At 35.8% G+C, this 27,760-nt stretch overlaps 1 protein-coding gene across 1 annotated transcript in view; it reads right to left on the reverse strand.

Moving 5' to 3' along the window:
• Positions 1–22,166, reverse strand: part of Sp7 (Serine protease 7) — a 32,809-nt gene extending 10,643 nt beyond the window's left edge. The window contains exons 1-3 of the mRNA XM_067782475.1: positions 21,636–22,166; positions 5,418–5,825; positions 5,065–5,173 (exon numbers count right to left, since the gene is read on the reverse strand). Of these exons, the coding sequence (XP_067638576.1) occupies positions 5,065–5,173; positions 5,418–5,825; positions 21,636–21,738 (620 nt within the window). The 5' untranslated portion in view covers positions 21,739–22,166. The remainder of the gene's footprint in view (positions 1–5,064; positions 5,174–5,417; positions 5,826–21,635) is intronic.
• Between the last annotated feature and the right edge of the window lie 5,594 nt (positions 22,167–27,760).

Consider the following 27,760-nt stretch of genomic DNA (forward strand, 5'->3'; position numbering starts at 1 on the left):
TAGCTGGGGCCGTTGGCGTCACTGGAACCCAGGCTCTAGCCCTTGGTCGTGAGGGGATATCACGCGCCTCCACTACCTTAAAGCGCGCGCCCGGATATACTAACCCTATCAGCGTGACGGCGGCCCTATAACGGTTGACCGACTTGGCGTCGTCACAGGCAATTAGCTTGACATTGCCCTGGAACCACCCTGCATCGGTGTAAGATGGTGGTGGACCAGGGTTGTTTTTTTAACCTTAACGGCCACCAAAGCGAGCGCGGCCTCAATCCACTTCCACTGTTGTTTCGGGATCCTGCCATCTTCGTTGATCTCGTCTATAATGCCAATGATCTGCCGGCCCTTGGCAATTTCGGCGAAAGACCGCGTCCAGCATCCCTGCGTCTTGGCCCTTTTCGGTGCCGTGGGGCGGATTCATCCATGGACCACTGGCGTTTCGATGTTTCATCACTCTCGACTAAAACTTTTAAAATTACTTGAACTAAAAAATTAAAAATATATAATAGTTTAAAAAACCTAAAAAAACACGCTTTTATAGCAAACTGAACTAAAAAATAGAAAATAATTTTGAATTAAAAAGAGTTTGTATAACAGTAGTAGAAGGTTAAACAATCGTTTATAGTTAATCACCTCAAAATAAAATTATAATAACATTTAAGTTATTAACAGAATAATTTAAGTCACAGTAAAAAGCGTGGGGTGCTTGATACTGAATGATACAATCATTCTGTTGGCAACTATCTGAGAGGAAAGATATGAAATGTAGTCAAATGCACCCACGCTTTTTACTCTGAATTAAATTATTCAGTTAATAACTTAAATTTTATTATAATTTTATTTTGAGGTGATTAACTATAAACGATTGTTTGACCTTCTACTACTGTTATATAAACTCTTTTTAATTGAAAATTATTTTCTATTTTTTAGTTCGGTTTGGTATAAAAGCGTGTTTTTTCAGTTTTTTTAAACTATTATTTATTTTGTTAATTTTTTGCACGATATCTAACAAAACCACTCTTGTTTAAGCCTTATGGTACAGGCATGCTTAACCAGCGAACCGATATCATTTCTTCACTATAATTAACGAAATGATTTTGATTCGTTTTCTGCCATATCAAAACGAAATCAAATCGTTTATGTTGATTATTAATTTCAAACTATGCTGGTAAAGCTGATTGGTGGCGGAGTCATTAGAGGTGAAAGCATTAGCCAAGCTGATTGCAACTTTTCTCATGAATTTTGACAGTACGAACATTTCTCAGAGTATTTTTGACATTATCACCAACGAATTACACAAACAAATTACATGGAGTTTGTGTGCATGTCCGCTCGCTGCTACCACCTTACGGCTTCACCATGGCTATAGGATTGCCAGCACAATTAAAATATAAAGTATAACGTTTTTGTTAACGTTTTTAACGTTAACGAAAGCTTTTCGTTTCGGTTAAAAACAAGATACAATTTATCTTGATAATTTCTTTATCGATAATATTTCGGAGTGTTTCAACGGAAACGGTGGACATTTTTTGATAAACGATTAGCTTAACGTTAAGGTGCATCCCTGGTATGGTATATCAGCATTCCTTTTTCAGGTGGAAGTATGCGCTGACGAAATTTCAGCTACTATAAAATTACGAAGGTCTGGCAATCACGGGCTTTTAGCCTATTAATTTTAAGACACATTTTTCTCCAATCAACTTGATTGAAAATTTCTCACATATTAACATGTACGAGATAGCTTAGTGAATATGATTACTCGCCTGTAAATTTGTGGACCTCAACTAGAAATCCACTGCACTAATATTGAATTAAGGGTAAGAACTTTTTATTTTTGCATACATTTTTTGTTAATTTGAGAATTTTTTTTTTTTTTTTTTCATAAAGATAACTTGATTGAATATATGTATCTCACAAAAGCTACATGTACGAGATATGTAGTTCTTGGTTAGAGTAATCGGCTGTGAAGTTGTAGACCTCGAATCGAAGTCCACTGCCATGACAGTTGCATATTTGAATTTGTTTTTTAATACAAATTCAGAGAAAACTAATTTTTAGTTTTCAAGAAAACTACTTTAGACTAGTAATTTTAGGCAAAATAACGTAGGACTCTCGGAATTCGCGGATACCAACTAATTTTTTGTATAAATTTTTATTTTGATGTTTTCAAACTTGTTTCAAAACCTTCTATTGCAAGGTGCCATTTCTGTCATAAAAGGCACCAAAAATTCATTTTTTGGAAATTTTTCACAAATATCTCGTTTTCGTTGGGGTTAACGCCATTTGTATTTATTAATAATATTACAGAAGATAAAATTTTGTACAACTTTTGCATGAAAAGCTTTTTTATGCTTTGAACAATTTTCGAGAGACAAGGCGCTGGGAGCGCGGTGTTAAGTGAGTCGCGACCGAAGTACTTTCGCCTAGTTCTGGCAAAAGCTGGGCAATCAAGCATAAAGTGATTTGGTGATTCCACCTCATCATCCTCCATACAGCTGCAGCAGGAAGTAGTTGCCAATATATTGAGACATACCGCATGGGTAGCCATGGGACAGTGCCCTGTCAAAACCCCAATGACCATTGATAGGTGAGCCGTAGTGAACCCAATTATTTCAGCAGACCTCCTGCCATCCACTTTCGGCCAGAAAGATCTTGCTACCCTGCAAAACGTAGTGTCCGCCCAACGTTTGCTGAGCTGACTCGAGGTCCAGCTATGGAAGAGCAATCCACGGGTGTCTAGCGGAATCCCGCAATCCCTACAGCCATCTTCATCCGGTTCAGTTATACCGATTCGGGCTAAGAGATCCACTTGACAGTTACCCGGAATGACTTTCTGTCAGAGAAATAATCGATGTAAGCGTTGCTCACGACTTAGTTCAGAATCAACGACCACCAAAAGATATTGTTTGGTGAAAAAATTACTGTACAAAAATTGACGTAGTTCGACACTTACTTCGATTCTGAATATGGAATGGAAAAGTGACCGACGCTCAGTCTATTCACATTCGATATCAAAATTACAGTTATGGTTAAATTTGCTCTTTTATAGCTTTCTAGTAAGAATATGGGAGACGGCTACGCAAAGCATCAGTTTCGCACAACAGGCTTGTTGACCACCTCTGAACTGATGTTAATCGGATGCAGAGCTGGACAGTTGGTAGGCGCACATCTACACGTATACATGTAACAACTGAAAGACACCGAATTTTTGAGAACCACCTACGACGGAGCCAGTTTAGAATGAGCTCAAAAGGTCTGCCAGGGGGTCAGTTGCAATTTCGTAAGACATCACATTGTTAAAAGTGTCAGTTGAAAATACTGCGAGGGTCATAATAAAAACTAGTATCGTCTCTTAATGAGATGGCTCTACGCTAGTTCGGAACTAGTGCGATTTGCTGCAGGACAAGACTTACAGTTGAGAGTAAAGCTACAGTTATGCTTTCGATTATATTTCCGGTAAAGTCTCATGAGGTTGTTAGGGTAAAATGAATTGTTATGTTAACGGCCTTACAATTGCCTCGGTGATTCAATGGGTTGTGTAACGCAACCCTCTATTCGGAACGATTGGACATACAAAGATCGTTTCGCCTTCCGGATCACTGTAGCGTATTCAGGCCGTGCTGGCGGCCATACAAGATGCTGTGGACTGCCTTAGGCAGAAGGCAGTCTCTCAGAAACACATTTTTATTTTCTCAGACAGTTAAGCAGCGCTGAAAGCCCTTGCCTCTGTCACAACTAATTCTGAAATGGTAGTAGGCTGCCGCAGATCACTAAACGTAATGGCTGAACAGTTTACATCTGGTATGAGTTCCGGGACACAAGGGCATACCAGATAATGAGATGGCGGATTAGGTTGCCAGCCTGGAAGGGGTTGGGCATGCCGCTCTCCACCTGCAATCTCAAGATAAAGGAGGCTCTACTGATGGGAGCTGGAGCCAGGTGGGAGCATCATGATAGATACCACACGGCAAAGCTCACATGGGCGGAATGGAATGATAAGAGATCGCGAGAGCTTCTGACCCTCCGTAGGAGGGAACTTTCCTTAGTTGTAGGAATTCTCACTGGTCACGTTTGTATTGGACCGCGTGCGGAAAGTATTGGCGCTCCATTTAATGATTATTCTAGAAGCTTCGGCAACGAAGAAGAGTCTGAAACTGTTAAGCATCTACTCTGCGAATGTCCAGCGATCGGTAAAGAAGGCAACGTTTTATGGGCAAGATGTTTCTCGCATATCTAACTGATATAGCTGAGGTCAACACACGGCGCTTAGTTAGCTTCAGAAACTCAACGAAGTGGTGTGATTAGGAGAGTAGGAACAAATCCGTGTGGTTTCACAATGGGCCTATAAAGGCCTAAGTGCGCCGCTCCGATGCGGACGGCAGCCACTTAAACCTAACTTAACCTAACCAACAGCAACAAATATGGTTGTAGTTTTGATTACAACGGCTGCAGTTGTGGTTGAATTTACGGTAAAATTTACAGTTAAAGTTACTAACACAGTTACAGTTACGGGGACATCTATTCTACAACTATATTTATAGCCATGACTCTAGATATCTCAAAATTTGGATTCGGTCATTGTTGAGGATACGGTAACGGCTAAATTTACAGATGTAATTATTGTTAAAGTTTGACTTACACTTACAGATACCGTTATGTTTACAGTGACGGTAAAAGCTGCAGCTTAGGGTTAAGTTAGGGTTCCAATTACAGTTATGGCTACAGTCGTGGCTATAATATCGATTACAGTTGTTGTCACAGTTAGAGTAACGTTAACAGATGTGGTCATGGTTATGATTAGATTCATTGTAACGGTCATCTTTTCCTTGAAATTGTTTGCAAAAAAATTAAATACAATTTTTATTTTTTCTTAAACGGTCTAATTCACATATGTCTGCTGTCTTATGGATATATTTGCAGTAAAGATTTGATTGTGCCCTAAGGGTATGTCTAGAAACGTGTAAATACTAACAGCGTAAATACATATCTTGATGTTTACACGTACGTATGTAAATTGTACATATACAGTTAATAGTTTCAATAAATATGCTAAAGCACGTTTTTACTTACAGTGGGCCAACTTCCGTTTCAATGGCGCCCGCAACACAATGACCTGCTGTCAGCACATAACGTTGATTTATCAAACTGCCACCACAATTGAGTATGGGTCTGCCATCTTCTGTGAATGATGGGTAAACACAAGTGAAAAATTATCCAAAAAAAAATTGCCAAACAACACAAAACAAAGTAAGAGACATAAAATGACACAACAAAAAGCAAGCAACTTTTATAAAAACATAAAAGCCATTGAAATTCAAATCAATAACGACGATTTGATCAACAATAAAAAAAAGCAGCAGCCGGAAAGTTGAAATACATAAACAAAAACACACATATACATATATATCTATATATAAACTTACTTTGTTGATATTCTAACAGCACCATCCATGGATACTGATCCAATGCTGTATCTTTACCATTGTAAATTTTATCATCCAAAGAATTTCGACCACAAGCCGGCGGTACCGGTAATACATTGCCTTTACCATTACTTGGTGACGGTGGATTGACATTTGTTGGGCGACGAGTGTTTGTAGTGCCAGCTGTTGCTGTTGTTGTTCTTGCTGTAGTTGTTGAAATAACAAAACCCTTATCAGGCGTACAACAGACATACGGTGGCTGGCCATAACCATTTACACATTGCGACTTTTGTAGAAACTCCCGATTCGATGCAGACAAATCATAAAGTTGTACAACTTCGAGTAGGCTGGGGCATTCGTAAATTGAGACACAATAGCCCACTTTACGATTTGGATTATTACAACGAGCTATTGAAATAACAAGTAAGAGCGTTTCGTGAGATTATTTTGCGTTCGAGTAAATATGTATGTGTAAATATGTATTTTGTAAAGAGCGTTAAATGAGAAAATATAAAGTGTTTATAGACAGGATTGCCTTTGGAAAAAAAATCCACCAACTTTTCAGAGAAATATTCTCCAACTCTTCAATGGAAAATCCACCAACTGCTTTAAATATTTAATATCTGGGCCCGTATTACGTGTTACGATCAGTGACTGAAAACCAACTGTCAAACTTTTTTTAAAAATTATAGTAAAGAATTGATCTAACGAGTACTATTTGTCGGTAGTTCAAATATGACATTAATACGATGCACCTTTCAAGAGCTATTGTGATTTAAAAAATGAGTTTCGATCATGGATCGTAACACATAATACTTGCCCTGAATGTTTTAATGAATTTTGCGACGTTTGAAAGTTTCATACTTTTGAAGCTCATTCTAATATACTAAGAAGGTTTTCCAAATACTTATCTCATGCTTATCTTAATTTCTTTCATTAGCATGGGTGTTGGCTATTTGCATCCCTACAACGCATTAACAAAATATATAGTTTTTCGGAGGGAATATATAAAGAACAGGTTGGGAAGTCTAAGTTCAAGTAAAACCGAACATTATATGGGTACCCAGCTGGGAACTTTAATATATATATATATTAAGGAAAGCTGAATAGTATAAAAGGTTATGCAACATCTACTGTTGTTGTTGTTGTTGTAGCAATGCTCGCCCCACCTAATAGCCGCGACCGATCACAAATTGTCATCAATATCCTCTAACGGGAGTCCAAGGAAACTTGCCGTTTCAACAGGGGTGGACCATAAGGAAAGGGGTGTTAGAGGCGTTGGTTCCACATTACAATTAAAGAGATGGTTGGTGTCATGTGGGGACACATTGCAAGCGGGGCATACATTTTGTATGTTGGGGTTGATTCTGGATAAGTAAGAGTTTAACCTGTTACAGTATCCAGAACGAAGTTGAGCAAGAGTGACACGCGTTTCCCTGTGGAGTATGCGTTCCTCTTCCGCGAGTTCTGGATATTTTTCTTCCAGTACTGGATTCACCGGGCAATTCCCGACATAAAGGTCCGACGCCTGTCTATGGTGTTCACCAAGGACCTGCTTGTGTTTTTTCGCTTCATACGGCTGGGTTCTCGGGTGCCGTATTTCCTCAAAATGCTTACGGAGATGACTCCTTAGGCCCCTAGGAGGTGCTGGTTCGTCAATCAGATGCCTGTTGGGATGCCGAGGTTTCTGGGTATTCAACAGAAACTGTTTGGTCAGCATCTCACTTATCTCCCTGATGGGGAGTATTCTCGCCTCATTATGCAGATGGTGTTCTGGGGACATAAGAAGACAGCCCGTGGCGATTCTGAGAGCAGTATTTTGGCAGGCCTGTAGTTTCTTCCAGTGGGTAGTTTTTAGGCTTGGCGACCATATGGGTGACGCGTAGCACGTAATCGGCTGGCTAATTGCTTTGTATGTGGTCATGAGCGTTTCTTTATATTTTCCCCAGGTACTTCCAGCAAGGGATTTGAGGATTTTATTACGGCTCTTAATTCTCGGAACATCTACTGTCACTCACTATAGCAGTAAGCGTAACGTTGCGGTGATGGCTTATCGCTCCCGACATTGCGGCCGGGCTGTTTAGGGGCCAGCATCTAATCCAGGGTGCTATGCGTACCGCGCCTATTGGCCGTATTTTCGCCGGTATTTCAATTGAGCTCACCCTTTAGCAGACCAGGAAAGGGCGCTGCTGTGGCGGATGGTTTTTTATCGCAGCGATGATTCGGACGCGGATAGCAACGAAAATGTGCAAAAAGTGCGCTCAGCAAAGGAGAGGTCTAACAGCGTGGACAAAGAACGAAGAAGAAGACGGATATGATCTTGTTTACTAAGAAGTACAAGGTCCCAAATTTGACGAGGCCTAGATATCTAGGAATCATTCTATACAATAAGTTGTCGGGGAAGCTCAAAGTGGAGGAGAGAGTGAACAAAGCCTCGGTGGCACCTTAAGTATGTAAAAGAAAACTGGGGTGTACGTGGGGTCTGTCGTCCTCTCTTTTTCTCTCATTGGGTATTTACAGCGATTCTTAAGCTTATCTTATATACTATGGAGAGTTTCTATGGTGGATAGCAGCACAAAAAGAGGCTGCCTCAAAAATAATCGGGATAGCGAGAAGCATACATTTATATTAGGTCCCAGGGTACATGGGAATAAATGGGAATGAAAAAGCGGATGAACTAGCTAAAAATGCACATCCCTCAAAATTTGCTGGGCAGATGTACCAATTAGATTTGGCTATATTAAGAGATCGCAAGCGTTGCACATGATCGACCAAATGGGAAAGCCGTAAACCCAAGCGCGGCACTGTAAAGTGCAGAAGATTATGTGTAGGTCTTATAACCTTAGATCGCAAGGCTCGATAACCTCCGCGAAAACCAATTTAAGTCGTGCTCCTTTAAGTCCTACAAATTGGCAGGATGAGATCAGCACGTTTTACGCCAATGCCAAAGGCAACTCCAAAGCAAATGAGTTTTCACTGGAAAGCTTTTCATAAAGGAAATATACGCGGAGTGCTTGCCAATTCATGCCAAGAGACGACCCCGCTTAAAAACACCCTTTTTCTGATTGATAAAACTTGTCTCAAAATTGTTGATGTACCTTTGCTCGGGATTGAAACAAGAACCTTGGCCGACATGGTGGCCACACACAACGTAACTCGCATCATTAAAAAGAGAGAACTTTGGACTCATCAGGGCTACTCTGACTAGCGCCAAATACCTTCATATAAGCCTTGGTTAGTGATTGCAGAAGCAGGAATTACGGGTTGAAGGTGGGGGATGGAATGATGGGGCACGTTTTAAGCGCATGCCCTGCGCTTGCCCGGATAAGACTCTACCTATTGGCAGTAATACAACTGGTAATTGTAGAAGCAGCAAGTAGAACAGGTCCTAGAAAACTTTTAGTATTTTTCAATAGAACGGAGTCATTTTATAACATAAGTAATGGTTTTGACAGTGGTTTTCAATTTGTTCGTTACACAAATTTCCGATAACACTTCGGACTCATTCAGTCAATGTGAGGTCCTCACCGACCAGCCAGATCAAGATAACCTTACCTTAGCCTTCGTTATTTTAAACAATTTGAGAAGTTTGCGCGCTAGCGGTAAAGCGCTGATCGCGCAAGCGAAATGATGGTATTGTATTATGCGTGTGCATTCTCATTCGCTTGTAGATTGCTGTCATATTGACGTCATTCTGATCGCTCTTACAGTGGGAGTAGAATGTAGTGGTAAATATGTATGTGAATGTGTTCTGACGATGCTACCAAATACGTGCGATGCTACTGAAGTCGGCCTTACAAGTGTAGTTATTGGCAGGGTGCGTGGGATACTCTTTTCTCAATAAGCAAAATATTGGCCTTCAATTTTTCCAAACTTTAGCCTATCTATGTGAAAAATTTCATTTAAATCCGCCAAGTTTTTCTGAGATGATTCAATAGTTGTTTAGAAGTTAAGCGAACACGAAAATAGAAGTGGCAATTTTTGTCAAATTTTGTTAATGAAGTTCCTTTTTATTTCCGATATATCATTAAAAAACTTCCATGAATTTTGTAACGGGATTTTTGCAAATCAATCTGAAAAAGGTTTTCGAGAAAATTTTACAAAACTTTCGACATTTTATTCAAAGTTTTCTAAATTTTTTTAAGAATGCAGATTTAGTTATAGCCTAATCAATTTCAAATTGCATCTCCGCTGCGTGTACGTACATATATGTAGACATAATGACTGAATTTTTGATCTGCATCAAGTCACTGCTTACCATCGGCTTAGAGATGATAGTATCCCTTAGTGCTGCTAATATTCGTTACAATATACTCAAAAAAGTTCAAAAAATTCTACATATATGAAAAGTTCAATATTTTCTCGAATTTTTTAATTTTTTTGAAAACATTTTTGGGATTGTGGGGCACAGTTTCAGTTCCAAAACTTATGGAAATTTTTATCAATTTATCAGAAATTAAACACGATGAATTTATTTTGACGAAATTTGATAAAAATTGCCACAGCTGCTTTTGTGTTTACGTAGTTGTTGCTGTAGACTTGAAATTGGACCGTTTTTTCTATTGACACATTATTTTTGAAACGTTTTTAAATTCTCCAGCGGATTCTCTGGTTAAAGAGCAGATATTTTCTTTGGTTAGGCATAACAATTTTTGGGCATGTGCGTGCTTATGAGATAGAGAAAATTTCCGTTTACTATTTAATTTAAGAGAACTACTACTAATTTTTTTTTTTTTTACTACTATTTAATTTAAGGCGAAATTGAATACGAACACACGAACTAACGACTAAAGCCGGCTGCAATAAGATCTGAAGCAGCAACATCATTTGCCGGCAATAGCAGAGACATTTTTAAGATAGAGATTTTGCAGAGACGAAAAATAGTGTGCAGCATCCTTCACAAAATTCCAATAGGTCACATTCACCACCTACCACAGCAGAATTTGTTAAACTTCCACTGTCTTTATTTATTATTTAACAGTTATTTGTACATTTTTTATTCAGCTAATCTGTTCAGAATTTTAATTTTTACTCTCTAGAACTCCAAACAATGTATTTTGTGTGCTTAAATTATGTTAAAAATTGTGTTAAAGTTTGTGGTGTGGTGAAAGTGAGCTACTAGAATTTTGTGAAGCTCCGCTGATTTCCACTGAAGTTCGCGCATGCAATATCTTGATTATTCAATCAATATTTGGCAATAGCATATGTACGTTACTTCCGTCTGTCACTAAATAAGCACAACGTTTAAATCGCAAATCGCCGACCACCCTCACACCCCCCCCCCTCTGATATGTACATCGACTTAACGTAAAATGTGCCATCAAAACAAAGCCATTGGATTCAACGCAAAAACGCCAATTCGCATTGATTGCATTGAACTTTAGCATTTTGTTCGTTTGTTTATTGTATTGTTGTACTTTTTGTTAAGTATTTGTTGTTCTCCCTTTTTTATTCATTCCCGATTTTCTTCACCATTCATTTCACATTTGTTGACCTTTTTTGTGTTTGTGTGTTTTTATAACTTTCATGAAAATGAAATGGTATATTAATTTCATCACGAATCCCAAAATTGTAAGTAATTAAAGGAAAATAGATAGACCAACCATAAAGTATACCGAAATAATCAGGATGAAGAGCTGAGTTGATTTAGCCATATCCGTCTGTTCGTCTGTCTGTTTGTATGCAAACTAGTTCCTCAATTTTTGAGATATCGTGATAATATTTTGTGATCGGGTGTATTTAGGTGTCTGATTAGACATTTGTCGGAACCGGCAATATCGGACCACTATAGAATATATCCTCCATACAACCGATTTTTCAGAGAAAAAGAGAGTTTTTGTCATATCTTCCTCAATTTATCAGATTGAAGCTTCAACCTTCACCATATGCTTTCTTATATTGCGCATATTGTTGTCTGAAAAAATGAATGAGATCGGTAGCATATATAGCATATATCCTCCACAACCGAAACCGAAAAAATGCGATAATTCATTACAACAGACGGATAAAGCAATGAAACTTGGTAGGTGGGTTGGCCTTAGACGAAGAATAGAAAATTAGAAAAAATTTGGACATTTGGCGTGGCACCGCCCAATTTTAAATTTAATTTAAAAGTTTTGCAAGCTGTAATTTGGCAGTCGTTGAAGATATCATGATGAAGTTTGGCAGACACGTTACTCCTATTACTATATGTGTGCTAAATAAAACTTAGCGAAATCGGATGGCGAACACGCCCACTTTTAAAAAAAAATTTTTTTTAAGTCAAATTTTAACAACAAATTTAATATCTTTACAGTATAATAGTAAATTATGTCAACATTCGACTCCAGTTATGATATGGTGCAACAAAATACAAAGGTACAAGAAAATTGCAAAATGGGCGTAACTCCGCCCTTTTTCATTTAATTCGTCTAGAATACTTTTAATGCCATAAGTCGAAAAACAATTTACCAATCCTTGTGAAATTTGGTAAGGACATAGATTCTATGACGATAACTGTTTTCTGTGAAAATGGGCGAAATCGGTTGAAGCCACGCCCAGTTTTTATACACAGTCGACCGTCTGTCCTTACGCTCGGCCGTTAACACGATATCTTGCGCAAAAAACGATATATCTTAACTAAGCTTAGTTAGCGTACTTATCTGAAGTCACTTTATCTTGGTATAAAATATGGCCAAAATCCGACTATGAACACGCCCACTTTCCGATATCAAAAATTACGAAAAATGAAAAAATTTCCATAATTCTGTATCAGATAGGAAAAAAGAGATGAAACATGGTAATTGGATTGGTTTATTGACGCAAAATATAACTTTAGAAAAAACTTTGTAAAATGGGTGTGACACCTACCATATTAAGTAGAAGAAAATGAAAAAGTTATGCAGGGCGAAATCAAAAGCCCTTGGAATCTTGGCAGGAATACTGTTCGTTGTATTACATATATAAATAAATTAACGGTACCCGACAGAAGATGTTCTGGGTCACCCTGGTCCACATTTTGGTCGTTATCTCGAAAACGCCTTCACATATACAACTAAGGGCTACTCCCTTTTAAAACCCTCATTAATACTTTCAATTTGATACCCATATCGTACAAACACATTCTGGAGTCACCCCTGGTCCACCCTTATTGCTATATCTCGAAAAGGCGTCCACCTATAGAACTAAGGCCCACTAAGTTTTAAATAATCATTAACACCTTTCATTTGATACACATGTCATACAAACACATTCCAGGGTTACCCTATGTTCATTTTGCTAAATGGTGGTTTTCCCTTATTTTGTCTCCAAAGCTCTCAGCTGAGTATGTAATGTTCGGGTACACCCGAACGTAGCCTTCTTTATTTTTTTTATTTTATATTTATCTTAAAAATCGCTTAGGTATGTACATTTGTTCACTGTTACGAATCTGTCATCTGTTACGAATGGGATAAGATTATTGACAGCCCTATTCATGAAAGGTATGAAGTCTTCGGCACAGCCGAAGACAGTCCCGTCCTTACTTGTTTTTAAATATTTTTGTTTTACTGACTGGAATTGCTTTAAATTTGCGACGGCACGAATTGGTGGTGCTACCAAACTCGATACAGTGACTCAAATATGCTTACATTTAATGTTGGTTACCTTTGGATAAAATGCAGCATAATATTTTATGTTTTTGTTCAATCTGGATACGAGGATTTTATAGCAAAACTGATGCAGTTTCCCTGGACACTTTGCATTTGAATACTAGTGCGGAACATGCACTAGTCTTCTCTGTTAGGCGTTAGCCACCTCGGTCTATCGACAATACCTGGCCACACCGTTGTTAGTAGGGACGTCCCTACTTTGCTGTAGGTCGTGTCTAGAACATTTCTAACATCACCACTCGATAGTGTACTTCAATTAAGAATTTCTGGTCTTTGCCACTGACAGACTGCCCGACTGAGTAAACCAACATATATAGTATCCGCAGCCATGCCGCAAGCTGCGAAGTTAACCCGAAAGACGCTGAAGTAACTCAGTTTCTTTTAGCTTTAGAAGAACGGTACATATTTCGGATAGAAGCAGTTTAACTATAAGCTCGAAGCATTCTAGCAAATTAGTGTGAACAAAGTATGTTATAATCCATGTACTTTAAGCAATTCTCGATTGGGGTGCTCTTAAACCACAAAGTCAAGTGGTGATTGACAGCCGATAGTAGAGTGCCTTTAACGTGGATATTTAACGATGCTGCCATCTTTCTTACCTTAGTCTTGAGAATAGACCCAACCAACTCCCTGAGCTCTATTCGAAAGTACGTTAACAATGGTAGATCTTTGAACTTATTTGAAACTATCTTTTCAGTAACATCTACATCTTAAAAGAGCAAGTCATATACGTTGTCGCATATCAGCAACCTTGCGGAAAATGTTCTTATAATCTTTAACCTTTAGCATCGTATTTACACGCCATAAAAGGCCAACTAACTAAACCGCTCGAAAACTGACTGTTATACTTACAAACATTTCCCCTGTTGCATTTAATTTTATATACAAAATAGTACTAATACAATAAAATGTATTTAAGTCAGTGTGCATACCAACCCACCTAAAGTAGTTAGCAGACACGCAGACACGCAGCTAACCAACAGGCCCTTCAAATAGCTTTTCACAACACCAAAGCCAACAAGAAAACATTTTATTCAACTCAATTACACTCGCAACTTTATGTAGTAAGATTACATGTAAATGATAAAACTAAAGTTAAATGGCAGAAGAATTATGAGAAACAGGGACGGTTGGTTGTCTCGTACGTAAGTATTGATGATAGCCTTTTATGAATTTTAACACAAAGACATTCGTAACCTTAGACAAAGGTTTTTTTTATTTAGAAGTGTACTTCTGCCATGAAAAGCTTTCAGTGAAAACTCATCTGCCTTGATGCCGTTCGGAGTCGGCACAAAACAAGTACGTCCCGTCCCGCCAATTAGAAAAATTAAAAGGAGCACGACACAAGTTGGAAGAGAAGATCGGCCTAAAATCTCTTCCGAGGTTATGGCGCCTTGCATTTATTTTTAATTTTATTTTTTAAAAACAAATCTTGTGTCTAAACAACTGAATAGCTTTTGACAAATTTCGAAAGCTATACTAGCAAGTTTTATTTAAAAATAATTGCGCTAATCACAACCTAATAGGGTTGAAATATATTATTTTTTATAAATCACGTTTTAAGTGAACAGCTGAAAGAAATATTTACACAACCCAACTAAATTCTAGCAAAAACAATTGGCATGGCTTTTTTAAATTTATCGATTAAACTAAGAATCGCAGGGGTTGGTTTCCCGCTCAATTTCTAGAAATTTTAACCCAAATGTTAAGCTCTTCTGTTCGTAGTGAATCCTGTTTCTTTAGCAGGCAAGGCTATGTTCTCATGGAGCTAGCGTATGGGGGGGGGGGGGGGGGGGGGGGGGGGGGGGGGGGGGGGTACCGCGATGGCCTTGAAAGTTTAATGTGATCATACCGAATCGTTCTCCAGATGATCAGCCTCATTTATGGTGCTTGTTATAGGCAATCAACATCGATAACACGTCCCAAAATTTTTGGGAAAGGGTCTTCATCGCTACAACAACTAAGAACCGTATGTTTAAAGGAAAGGAGTCAAAATATTTCGTTAAATTAAAAAATGTAAAATTTTTCTAAAATTTCCCACAATGCTGAAAGGATCTGGAAAGAGCGCAGAATTTATCTCGAAAACAATTAATGGCTCGAAATAATTTAAACTGATCCAAAAATCATTCAGAAAACAGTTCAGATATAGCTTTAAAATGATGTCAAATCGGTTTCGAGATTATCTAAAATCAATCCTAAAATGATCCTTAGAGTCACGAAATCATCCCGAAAGGATCCGGAAAAATATTTCGAAATTTGTCCCGGAAAGAGTCCCAAACTATCTCGAAATTAATATGAAAACAGTCCCGAATGATTCACGAAATAATCTTGAAACAGTTCGAGACATTTAAGAAATAATGGCAAAAATAACAAAATAGCTGGGAAAATATCCGAAAACTGTGACGAGAGAGTCCGGATGTTTTCTCGAACACAATTTGAAATGATCGTTTTATAGTTTTGAAAGAATTTTCAAAAAAATTAAACAAAATAATAGATCCATAAAAGATTCCCGAAACTTCAGGATCATGAACTAATCCAAAGATACTCCGAAAATCGTAGAGAAAATAATCTGAAATAGAATTAAAATTATTTTGAAAACAAGCCCGAAACGATCGGGATAAGATCACTAAGTACTTTAATTGATTTCGAAAACAATTCCAAAACTATCTCAAAATAGTGGAAATTTTCACGAAAAACATCGGAGGCATTTCCGTAATGATCCCGATATATTTCAGAAATAGTCCCAAAAGCAATCACGAAATATTCCTTAAATAGCAAAAGTTATCCAGAAATAAAACCCCGAAATTACAAGAAGACGGGTTCACACTCTGACTACTTGAAGTACTCTATATCGCGTCATAGATATTTTGAATTAAACAAAAAGTGTTACAATACCTATCTCTGTACGATGAAAAAGAAAATAAGTTGCAATCCGAAAGCTTTCTATGATTTCGGAAACTCTAAACGTAGGGTTAAAAGGTTTACTTCTGGTATGAAATACCGTGATGATTTCTCTAGCGACGATCAAGATATTGACAACCTTTTTGCACAATTTTTCAATTCCAACTATTCCGCTGAATTAATTTCTCTGTCTAGTGAATATCCGTATCAACTTAGATCAGTTAACGCAATTAATATTCCAGCAATATCACCTGAGGAGGTTTTTTGACATTTAACGTTTTTGAAGGACGTTTGAAACCGTCCCACTGGTTTTCTTAAAAAATGCGCTGAATATATTTATCAGCCCCTAACTGACTTATTCAGTATGCCCCTAAAACATGGTGATTTTCCTGCTGCTTGGAAGGCATCTTTTCTTATACCCCTTCGTAAAAACTGCAGCAGGTCATGTGTAGAAAATGATCGAGGAATTTCAAAATTATCTGCTATCCCAAAGGTATTTGAAGCCATTATTACTAATCAGCTAACATTTTCCATTTCTACGTTGATTTCAGATTCACAGCACGTGTTCTGTAAAGGGAAATCTACCATTACCAACCTACTTGAATTCACAACTCATGTTTCTAATGGATTTAAAGAAAGTCTTCACACCGATGTTATATACACTGATTTCAGTAAAGCATTTGCTAAAATTTGCCACTCCATGCTTATCCACAAGCTTTATCGACTTGGCTTCCAACCTGGTCTCACCCAGTGGATCTCTTCGTATCTCTGCGGTAGAACGCAAAAAGTAATTTTTAAAAATGCTCTTTCAAATGTTATTAATGTTCCCTCTGGCGTCCCACAGGTCAGTCATCTCGGTCCAATTCTGTTCTTGCTATTTATTAATGATATTTGTACCACAATAAAATATTCCATAATTTTAATGTATGCGGATGATGTAAAGCTTTTTAGGTTCTATGCGTCTATTGATGAACGTACTTTGCTTCAAGCGGATTTAAACTGCTTAGTTGCTTGGTGCAACGCACACTAAATGGCGCTGAATCTCAGTAAATGTAAATTCATGTGCCTCTCTCGAATATCTTTGCCTGTAGCCTCTTAGGTAATTAATAATTTTTGTATTGCATCAGTAAATTATTTTGTTGACTTGGAAGTTATGATGGATTAGCACCAACCTTCATATTGTGGCTACTGTCAATAAGGCTAGAGGAGTTCTATCTTTCGTGAAACGATGGTCTAAAGAATTTAGTGACCCTTATGTAACTAAAGCTCTTTTTACCACATTAGTTAGACCGATACTAGAATACGGATCAATAGTATGGAATCCGCGGTATCAAGTTCATGCAGATAGACTAGAGTCAATACAGAAGCAATTTTTACTTTTTATTTTATGTTCATTGGGACTCTGGGTATAATCTTCCACCTTATACTAGTCGGTTAAAGCTTTTCAATCTTCCAACTCTCGCAAGTCGTAGAGAAATCCTAGGCATATTATTCATGGCTAAACTACTGAATGGACTGATTTCTAGCCCCTTTCGTTTCAACGAAGTAAACTTCAATGTCCCATCACGAGCGTCAAGACATTACAAACCTCTTCTTTTGAGGCAATGCAGAACTAAGGTCGAATTAAATGAACCTTTCCGGTGTTTGTGTCATTGATTTTAACTCTCATTCTAACTCGTTTGATATAACAGATTCACTTTTTACTATAAAAGAAACTGTCCTATCCTGTCTTAGCTCGTAACAAAATAATAAAAAAATAAAAATAAATTTTTTTTTTAATGTTCGCTTATTTAACTATGTTGATTGGTTGGTTGCTGTGCTGCCCGTCTATGGAGCCGGGCCCAAATAGCGCTCTAGGCGCCATTTTGAAGCACTTCCTCCTGGAACTAATTACGTTTTGGATTGTTGTACCCTATGTATAGTTTTACTCAAACCACTTGGTTAGTTCAATAAACCTACTGATATTCCTTATTCGGCAGGTTGAAACCGTCCTTAAGTCCGGAAACACATAACTGCTTAGCGTTCGGGACCAAAAATTCGTGAGGGCTGGGCACTCGCAGAGAAAGTGAGTAACCGATTCCTCGGCACCCTCCTTTCTACAGCACCTAAACCTCTCATTGTAGGGGATAACCATTCTATTCGCGTGTGTGCCAAACGGCCAGTGCCCTGTAATAGTGACCGTGATTCTGTATACTTCCTTCCTAGACCTATTTAGTAGCTCATCGGTTCTTTTCTGGTTGTAGTCTGGTCACAATAATTTGGTGATTCTACAGGTGTCCCTAGAGTACCAATCGCGGATTGCTATTTTCCTTATATAGGTGAGAATGTCTCGTTGAACTGATGCGAGTGGTCGATGCACCGCGACTGCTTCCGTGATGTCTAACGATGCTCCTTCCTTTGCTATTTCATCCGCTTTTTCTTGCCGTCAATGTTCCTGTGGCCGGGTACCCAGCTGAGAGTGACAGCTGCCTGGTTGGCTGCTTCACGTATCACCCCCTTACAGTCTATGTAGTATATGTATTATTTCCAACTGTTATGTATAATAGTCCGCTGATGATATTTATTCTGTAGCTGAGCAGTTTTAGATCTCAACGCTTAACAAATTTCCGCCTATCAAAAACTGCGTCATGCGGATGCGCCCCTCGTGTCCATTGGGCGGGCTTTGGAGGGTATTTATCCGTTGCGTCTATCATTATTATTATTATTATTCCTCAATAATCCCAAAACCATTATGGAATTTTCCGAAGGTAGCGCCGAAGTCATCTCTAATAGTTTTCAAAAAAAAAAAAAGCGAAAAAGCCACAAGAAGTCAACCTTGACTTTATGCCTAAATGTTTTTCTTTCTATAAATCACCGAGTAACATTTTTTCACTGCGAACTTGTAAAAATCGGGTTTGACGACAATAAGGTCAAAATAAAAAGTTGTGATACAAATTTGACATAATTTATGCAGTTTTTATTTTTATTGAGTTATTCGAAATCATCTTCTACGTCACCTCTTCCACATATTCTTTATTTATCACACCTTTTTACTCCAAAATTGCTTTTAAATTAGCTGATAAATATTTTATGCTCTAGTGGTTAACGCCCCCTCTATATGTTTGCACAAATTGTTCATAAAACCGGTGTGCATGAATATTAAAATGTGTACAGCGCACGTATAATAAATGTGCATTAGGGTGTTTGTTTAAAATCAAATAAACCCCTTAAGATAGAAAAAAATGTCCAAAATTATTACATATAAATCTTGGTTTCGACAAAAAACAGCTGAAAAGTGTCGCACAGTGATAAAATGTCTGATATAATGATCTTGAGCTTTCATATAGGGCAATCTGAGCTCGGGTCCTTGTACAACACGCCTAAACTGCTTGCAACACACCTAACTGTGACGAAAATGTGAGCCTCTCCATGATGCCAATGGTGACTATCAAAAGAGGTATTATGATGAGCTGAATGATCTTAACGCAGATATGAAGATAGAGCAGCGAATAAAAACCCAAATGCTTGGTTGAACAGTTTATGTTATGACGATGGACCAAGTCGCTCCGGCCAAGTAGTTTGGAAGCAAAGAAAGACCACCACTGAGTTGACGGGGGCAGGTGGAAGAAACTTAACCAAGATTGGTACTATCGACTGGCATAAGTTATTGCAAACCTGGGATAGCTGGAATGACTAGTGTCGATACGGCCAAAATAGCTTAGGTGGTTAAACTCCAATTGCCTGTGGTCGAAATTCGACCAATTTTTATTTTTTTCAATTCTCGATTCAGTCAAGTTGCATCTAAATCATAATAATAAACTAAGTTGAAATAAAATAATATATAATAAAATAAAATAAGAAATAAAATAAGTTAGTATAAAAGGTAATATAAAAAATTTAATGTTATATTTTTGTAGCAAATTTATTATTTTTTGTTCAGTATAAGACGTACTTTATCTAAAATGAGTTTTAAATCTACAAATGCAAAAACATTTTCGGGCAAATTTGCCATTAATTGTTATAAATAAGTTAAGTGGTTTGAACAAAAGTTAACTCACTATTTGTGATTTCATGTTGTTTTTAAAGCAACTAAAATAAAAAACAAAGAATCTGTTAAATAAAGGCCTATGTATTTACGTGTAAGTAAAATTTGTCCAAAAAAATGGGTCGGTTAAATTATTACTTCTCTTTAAAGTTTTTTTGTGCGCTAACAATTATTTTGGAACTACTTTTTTATTATTTTGGTACAGACCAATATGGGAAAGTGGCAACAATGTGGAAACAATATTTTATTCGAACTGAAAATGAGTGAGGGAGCAGTTCTCTCGCCGCTTGGTGCCTGCGAGCATTTACAGTTTTGAAATGGAAAAAGCCGTTATGATGCCGGTTGCTGCTTTGACCTAAAATCAAAAACGTTTTTGGGATGTTTTTTTTTTGTTTCATATACAACGTGCAACTTTCCGGTTCAGCCAAGCCGTTTTTCCGTATTGGAAATTTTTTACACGTGGCCCCTACAGTTTCAACTTTTGTGAAGTTTTTCAGCCAAAAATTTTAAATTTTCAAATTAATGTAATGGGCATATTATAATCGAACAAAGTTAAACTAATAATAAATATAGTCGAGTAATATACGGCATATGCAATATTTCGACCTAAAATCGAAAATGTTTTTGGGTCCTTTTTTCGTTTAATATACAATAAAAGATAACATAATAAAATAAAATAAGAAATATCGAAATAAATTAGCATAAAAGACAATGACAAATTTTTATGTAATATCATTGTAGCACATTTATTTATTTTTTGTTCAGTATAAGACGTGTTATATCTAAAATGAGCATAAAATAAAAATTTGGGTCAAATTTGCAATTGATTGTTATAAATAAATAAATTTAGTGAGTTTGAACAAAAGTTGACTCATTGTGTGATTTTTTTTTTTTTTTTTTTTGAAAGCAACTAAAATAAAAAACAAAGAATCTGTTAAAGAAAGACCTATGCCTATAAAATATGTGCAAAAAAATGGGCCGGTTAAGTTATTGCTTCTCTTTAAAGTTTTTTTGTTTGCTAACAATTATTTTAGAACAATTTTTTAAGGATTTTGGTGCAGAGCAATATAAGTAAGTGGCAACAATGGCAAACAATATTTTATTTGAACTGAAAATAAGTGAGGCAGTAGTTGTCTCACCGTTTGGCGCGTACGAATATGTACATATGTAGATGAAACATTTGAGCAACGCGACAATGCAGCTTTTGGAATTTCGAATTCAGAGGCGTTTGTGAACATAATGGGTCCTACAGATGGCAATTTCGATATTTGCACAGATTTTAGAATTTACAAAAAACTTTTTCTATTAATTATAAATAAATAGAGTAATATTTGTTAACAAAAATAGGCCTATGCACTGCGGCTGATCCATACGAATCGATTCATATAACTTTTATATGATTTTACGTACGCTAACTATGCGAAAAGCCTGTCAATTGATTGTATGGAAATTTTGTTAGCGTATTAATATATAGATGATGATATGATATCGCCAAATCTATTATTATTGGTTTGGTTATTGAAAATCAAACAATTTAATTGTAATTGCTTCAGTCTCCATAGTGCAATCTTAATGTATGTTTATTTGATTTTCAAGTACCACCCTAATGTACATACGTATGTATCTTCCCGATACAAGCTTTCTGCCCATATTGCTCATGCTTACCTTGTGCAATGGCTGTTGAACATAACGCAGCAATCAAAGCAAAGCAAAATTGCCAATGTTGCATATTAAATGCACTGGATTTTCGCACGTTGAGGAACCGCATGCCGAATTCGTTGATTGTTGGCTTTGTTATGAATCTTTCCTATCGGTATTTTTTTATTTCAACTTTGCTTTGTTTTGAATTTGTTTAATGTTATACATAAGTACGTGTAGTATAAAGCTAGCACGTTTCAGTTGAAAAAATCAGTTTTACTTTTTTTTTATTTTTAGCATGTATATTTCGTTTATATAACTGATTAATTATCACTGAAAGTTATTACGTTTTAAATAAATTAGTATACATTCCTTAATAAATTTCTTATTTCTAGATTTAACTTTAATTTTTGTTCTCTATCTAAAAATTAAATACTTTATAAAATCACATAAATTTATTTTTGCTTTTTGTTATTATTAGAAATAAAATCATCGCCACATTAATTTTAATTAATTTAATAATTTTGACACATTTCCGATATTACATATTTTTTTCAAACCCACTTCAAGGTTTTAGTAGCGCTAAGTCTCTTTCATAACTGAAGCTATATTTATGAATCTATATATTCAGTACACAATTTCTTTTAGCTCTCCCTTAAAAATTTCAGTGCTCAGCCTGTAATTATCAATATATGATTCTTGCACAGTGATTACTACTTAAAATGGGACATATGAAGATTTTGGTCATCTACCATTCATAGGTATTTTTTCTCTGCCTTCCTTTCCCTATAGTTCTCCCCTTCAGCTCTTAATATAGGCTATAGATTACAGATTTTAGGATATAGATAACAGATTAAAATTTGCAGTGAGAATATTCTAGAAGAGATTCACTGTTCATTTTACATACAACTTCCACTACATATGGGGTACTCCATCCCATTTCGACCAATTTTGAACCCGACCCCTTTAGAATTGGCTGACAGTTTTTCTTCTTTTTCTAGCTTACGAAAGACGTTTTTCATAAGTTTTTCAAATTTTTTCATCCATTTCAAAAAAAGTTATGAATTTTAAAAAAGACACCGTTTTTGTTTTCAAAATGCTATAACTTTTTTAAAAATTGACCGTTTGGGATCTTTTTTTTAAATTTGTTTTTAAATGTACTTTTCGGAAAAAAATCAAAAAAATTTTTAAAGTTTTTTTTTTTTTTTGTAATTGTTCAGTTTTTCGAGATTTTTCGAATTTCGCCTTTTTTTCTCATAAAAAACTTCAATCAATTCTGCAATCATCCCCACTAATCCCGGAGTGGGCCTTTTTTTTTTATTTAATTGAAAAAACAAAAACTTAAAAATTTTTTTGTTTTTTTCCGAAAAGTACATTTAAAAACATATTTTTTAAAAACAAAATGATCACAAACGGAAAATTTTTGAAAAAGTTATAGCATTTTGAAAAAACATCGTTTTTTTCAAAATATTTAAAACTTATTTTGAGTTGGAAAACGGTTGTTTTTTCTCGGCCCACTCCGGGATTAGTGGGGATGATTGCAGAATTGATTGAAATTTTGTATGAGAAAAAAAAAGGGCGAAATTCGAAAAATCGCGAAAAACTGAAAAAATACAAAAAAAAAAACTTTAAAAATGTTTTTGAATTTTTCCCGAAAAGTACATTTAAAAACAAATTTAAAAAAAAAAAGATTCCCAAGGGTCAATTTTTGAAAAAGTTATAGCATTTTGAAAAAAAACAGTGTTCTTTAAAAATTCATAACTTTTTTTGAGTTGGATAAAAAAATTAAAAAACTTCTGAAAAACGTCTTTCGTAAGCTAGAAAAAGAAGAAAAACTTTCAGCCAATTCTAAAGGGGTCGGTTTCAAAATTGGTTGAAATGGGATGGAATACCCCATATATTTTTTTTTGTTTTACAAAAAAACGAACCAAAGATTTCATAGATTATAGATTATAGATTAAAGATTATACATTATTGATTACAGATTTTAGGGTATAGATAATAGATTTAAATTTGCAGAGAGAATATTCTAGAAAGAGTTCAACTGTTCATTTTACATACAACTTCCATTATATATTGTTTTTGTTTTACAAAAAATGAACCAAAGATTTCATAGATTATAGATTATATATTATAGATTACAGATTATGGATTACAGATTTTAGGGTATAGATAATAGATTGAAAGAGTTTAACTGTTCATTTTACATACAACTTCCATTACAATTTTTTTTTTTTTTTGTTTTACAAAAAACGAACCAAAGGTTTCATAAATTATGGATTATAGATTATAGATTACAGATTTAAGGATATAGATAACAGATTGAAATTTGCAGAGAGAATATTCTAGAAAGAGATGAACTGTTAATTTTACATACAAGTTTCATTACAATTTTTTTTTTTTATAAAAACAAACCAAAGATTTCAAAATGTTGAATACTTTTCCAACTATCCACCTCTGTTTTAAGCTAACTGTAATAAGAGCGTGTTATATGTAAGTAAGCAATCACTAAATCAAAGCTTGTTATTCTCAGCGTTTCTCAGTAACAGCTTGAATCAAAAAAACTTTCAGTTGTGCTCTTATTTAACGCAGTTTTTGATCAATATAGTTGTTGATATCATTATTGTTGTATTTACATTTTCTTAACACATTATGATTATGTTCGTAATTTTAAGCGAGAGCTAAATTCATCTCTGTTTGTTTGTCTTAAGCATGTGCCTAATTATTTTTCAAAATTTTACTACAAATTCTAAAGAAAAACTGATACACTTTGAAAAAAGGTGACAAATACCATTAACTTAAATTTTTCCAATAAAAAATAAAGCAGGTTTCCTGGAATAAGTAGATTTAAAATCAAAGTTCCCCTTAAATGTGATGACCCTTTGTGTGACTTTTAATAAGCTCTTTAAAAGCTACACTGCTTTAAATGAGATAAAGTCGGTTATGTTTTTAATTATTAAAAAATATACATGTATGTTATTTGTCTTTGTTAGCGTCATTGTTCAGCTTTGTTTATCATTAATAATATTTATTTCCCACAATGAACCGATTATCGTCTTTAATTGACTGGTCATGCTAATTGCTGTGTGACGTGTGTGCAAATGTAAATTTCATGTTTGTTTAGCGCGCTATAACTAATTGCATATCTATGTGTAGGTATTTTACAATGTAACCAAATGATGATTCATCGAACAGTTTTTTATTAAATTTTAATGGGCGCTGAATATAATATATATTAGTAGTATTAGCGCTTAGTGGAATAACGACGTAAAAAGATAAATATTTTTTTAATAAAAATTTTAATTTCATATATGGGCTGTGCATTGCCCACCTTTCTAAAATTTCTTAGAGTTGGAACGATAAAGCAAACACTTTTCTTTCGTAAAATAATTCAAAATAATAAAAAACCAAATAAGAACGGGACTGTCTTCAGTTATACCGAATTGAGCTGAACAATATTGCGCTTAAATATCAAAATTTCACACAGTCTGATCAAACAGTTGAATGCGATATATATTATACATTCGAGTGGTCTTTGCGATATTTCAGACAAGAATGTATGACTTATGTATGTGCAAGCAACTTGTGAAATTCTGAGATTCTTGACAAACCTTATATACCATTTAATTTTTGTAAAAAACTTAATAAAAAAATCCAAAAAAGTTTCAAATATTCGGGATGTTATAACGCAAAAAATCTCGAAATGGCTCTGAGCTTTTGCCAGAACTAGACGAAAATAATTCAGTCGCTACTCACTTGGATCTCCCGAGGATTTATACAAAGTTGAGATCGGTATCATTCGGAGCTTTATCGTTGCTACCCAACGATTCTCTAAGTAGCTAAATCTACGTCACCGCTATTTTATTGTATGTGGTATCACGGCGGACACTCATGTTGTCCAAGTGAGCTTCCCTTATTAGGGCAGCTACCACCCAACCTAACCTAACGTAACCTAGTTTCGAAACTGTACAAAAATATGTAAATCGGCAATGATCTCCAAGCCAATCACGAAATTATCCTGAAGACTGCTCTGATATTACACTAAATTTAAGAAAAAAATACTACCAAACTGATCGCGAAACGATACTGAACATTTTCGAGCGAGCCAAAAGAAATTTCCGACGTAATGGACACAAAAAAGATCCCCAAAAAAACTCCCACATGGTCCGAAAATAACACACTTTGAAAAAAAGAATTGCGGGGTGACACTGCCCACTTCCAGAAAATTGCTTAGATCTGGGATTATGGAAACCTCATATCTTGGAGTTTCAATGATTAAACAAGTAAGGAAGGCTAAGTTCGGGTGTAACCGAACATTACATACTCAGTTTAGACAAAATAAGGAAAATCACCATGTATGAAAATGATCCTAGGGTAATACTGGAATGTCTTTGTATGACATGTGTACCAAATGGAATATATTAAGGAGTATTTTAAGAGGGAGTGGGCCATAGTTCTATAGGTGGACGCAATTTAGGGATATCAAATGAAAGGTGTTAATGAGTATTTTAAAAGGGCGTGGGCCTTAGTTCTATAGGTGGACGCCTTTTCGAGATATCGCCATAATTGTGGGCCAGGGGTGACTCTAGAATTTTTTTGTACGATATGGGTATCAAATGAAAGGTGTTAATGAGTATTTTAAAAGGAAGTGGGCCTTAGTTCTATAGGTGGACGCGTTTTCGAGATATCGCCATAAAGGTGGACCAGGGGTGACTCTGTAATGTGATTGTACGATATGGGTATCAAATTATAGGTATTAATGAGGGTTTAGTAGGGTAGTTGCATATGTGAATGGGTTTTCGAGATACCGACGAAAATGTGGACCAGGGTGACCCAGAACATCATGTGTCGCATACCGCTAATTTATTTATATATGTAATACCACGGACAGTATTCCTGCCAAGATTCCAAGGGCTTTTGATTTCGCCCTGCAGAATTTTTTCATTTCCTTCTACTTAGGTGTCACACCTATTTTACAAAGTTTTTTTTCTAAAGTTATATTTTTCGTCAATAAACCAATCCAATTACCATGTTTCATCCCTTTTTTCGTATTTAGTATAGAATTATGGCATTTTTTTTCATTTTTCGCAATTTTCCATATCGAAAAAGTGGGCGTGGTGATAGTCGGATATCGGCCATTTTTTATACCAATATAAAGTGAGTTCAGATAAATACGTGAACTGAGTTTAGTAAAGATATATCGATTTTTGCTCAATTTATCGTGTTAACGGCTGAGCGGAAGGCCAGACGGTCAACTGTGTATAAAAACTGGGCGTGAATTCAACCGATTTCCCCGTTTTTCACAGAAAATAATTATCGTTCTAGAATCTAAGTCCATACCAAATTTTACAGGGATTGGTACATTTTTGTTCGACTTATGGCATTAAAAGTATTCTAGACAAATTAAATGAAAAAGGGCGGAGCCACGCCCATTTTTAAATTTTCTTTTATTTTTGTATTTTGTTGCACCATATCATTACTGGAGTTGAATGTTGACATAATTTCCTTATATACTGTAAAGATATTGAATTTTTTGTTAAAATTTAACTTAAAAAAATTATTTTAAAGTGGGCGTACTCGTTCTCCGATTTTGCTAATTTTTATTTTTTATTTATTTTTATTTATTTAATATTTAAAGTCGACGACAAACTATGGTCGACTGCATAATATAAAAAATATATAAATATACAACTCAAAAGATAAACTTTAAGATATATCGAGATTTCAACAATGTTATATTACAAACAAAGATATATTAATGAACATTAAACTTTAATTTCATAATATCAAAATATTAAGAAATATGAGCAGAAATAAGATCTTATACCGAAATCTTATACTGGCTGAATGCATATCATTCCACTCAGCATGATTTCGGAATGCAGTGGATTCCAATCTTCCTGTTGGAATGCAACAAGATTCCAATCAGCATGTCATGGGAATCCGGCAGTGCTATGAGTAGTACAATGAGGATACGCCATCACAAGGCATAAAAAATTAACATGACGTGTGTTGTTGGAATGTACCGGATTCCAATCAGCTCGATGCCTGACCCATAAGATTATACTGCCGTAATGCATACGACTCCGGTCAGTGACTCATGAAAAAGCATGTTTTTTACGTTGTTGAAATGCACCAGATTCCAATCAACA

The sequence above is a fragment of the Eurosta solidaginis genome, chromosome 1, assembly GCF_040869045.1.
Source record: "Eurosta solidaginis isolate ZX-2024a chromosome 1, ASM4086904v1, whole genome shotgun sequence".
In the NCBI taxonomy this organism is placed as follows: Eukaryota; Metazoa; Arthropoda; class Insecta; order Diptera; family Tephritidae; genus Eurosta; species Eurosta solidaginis.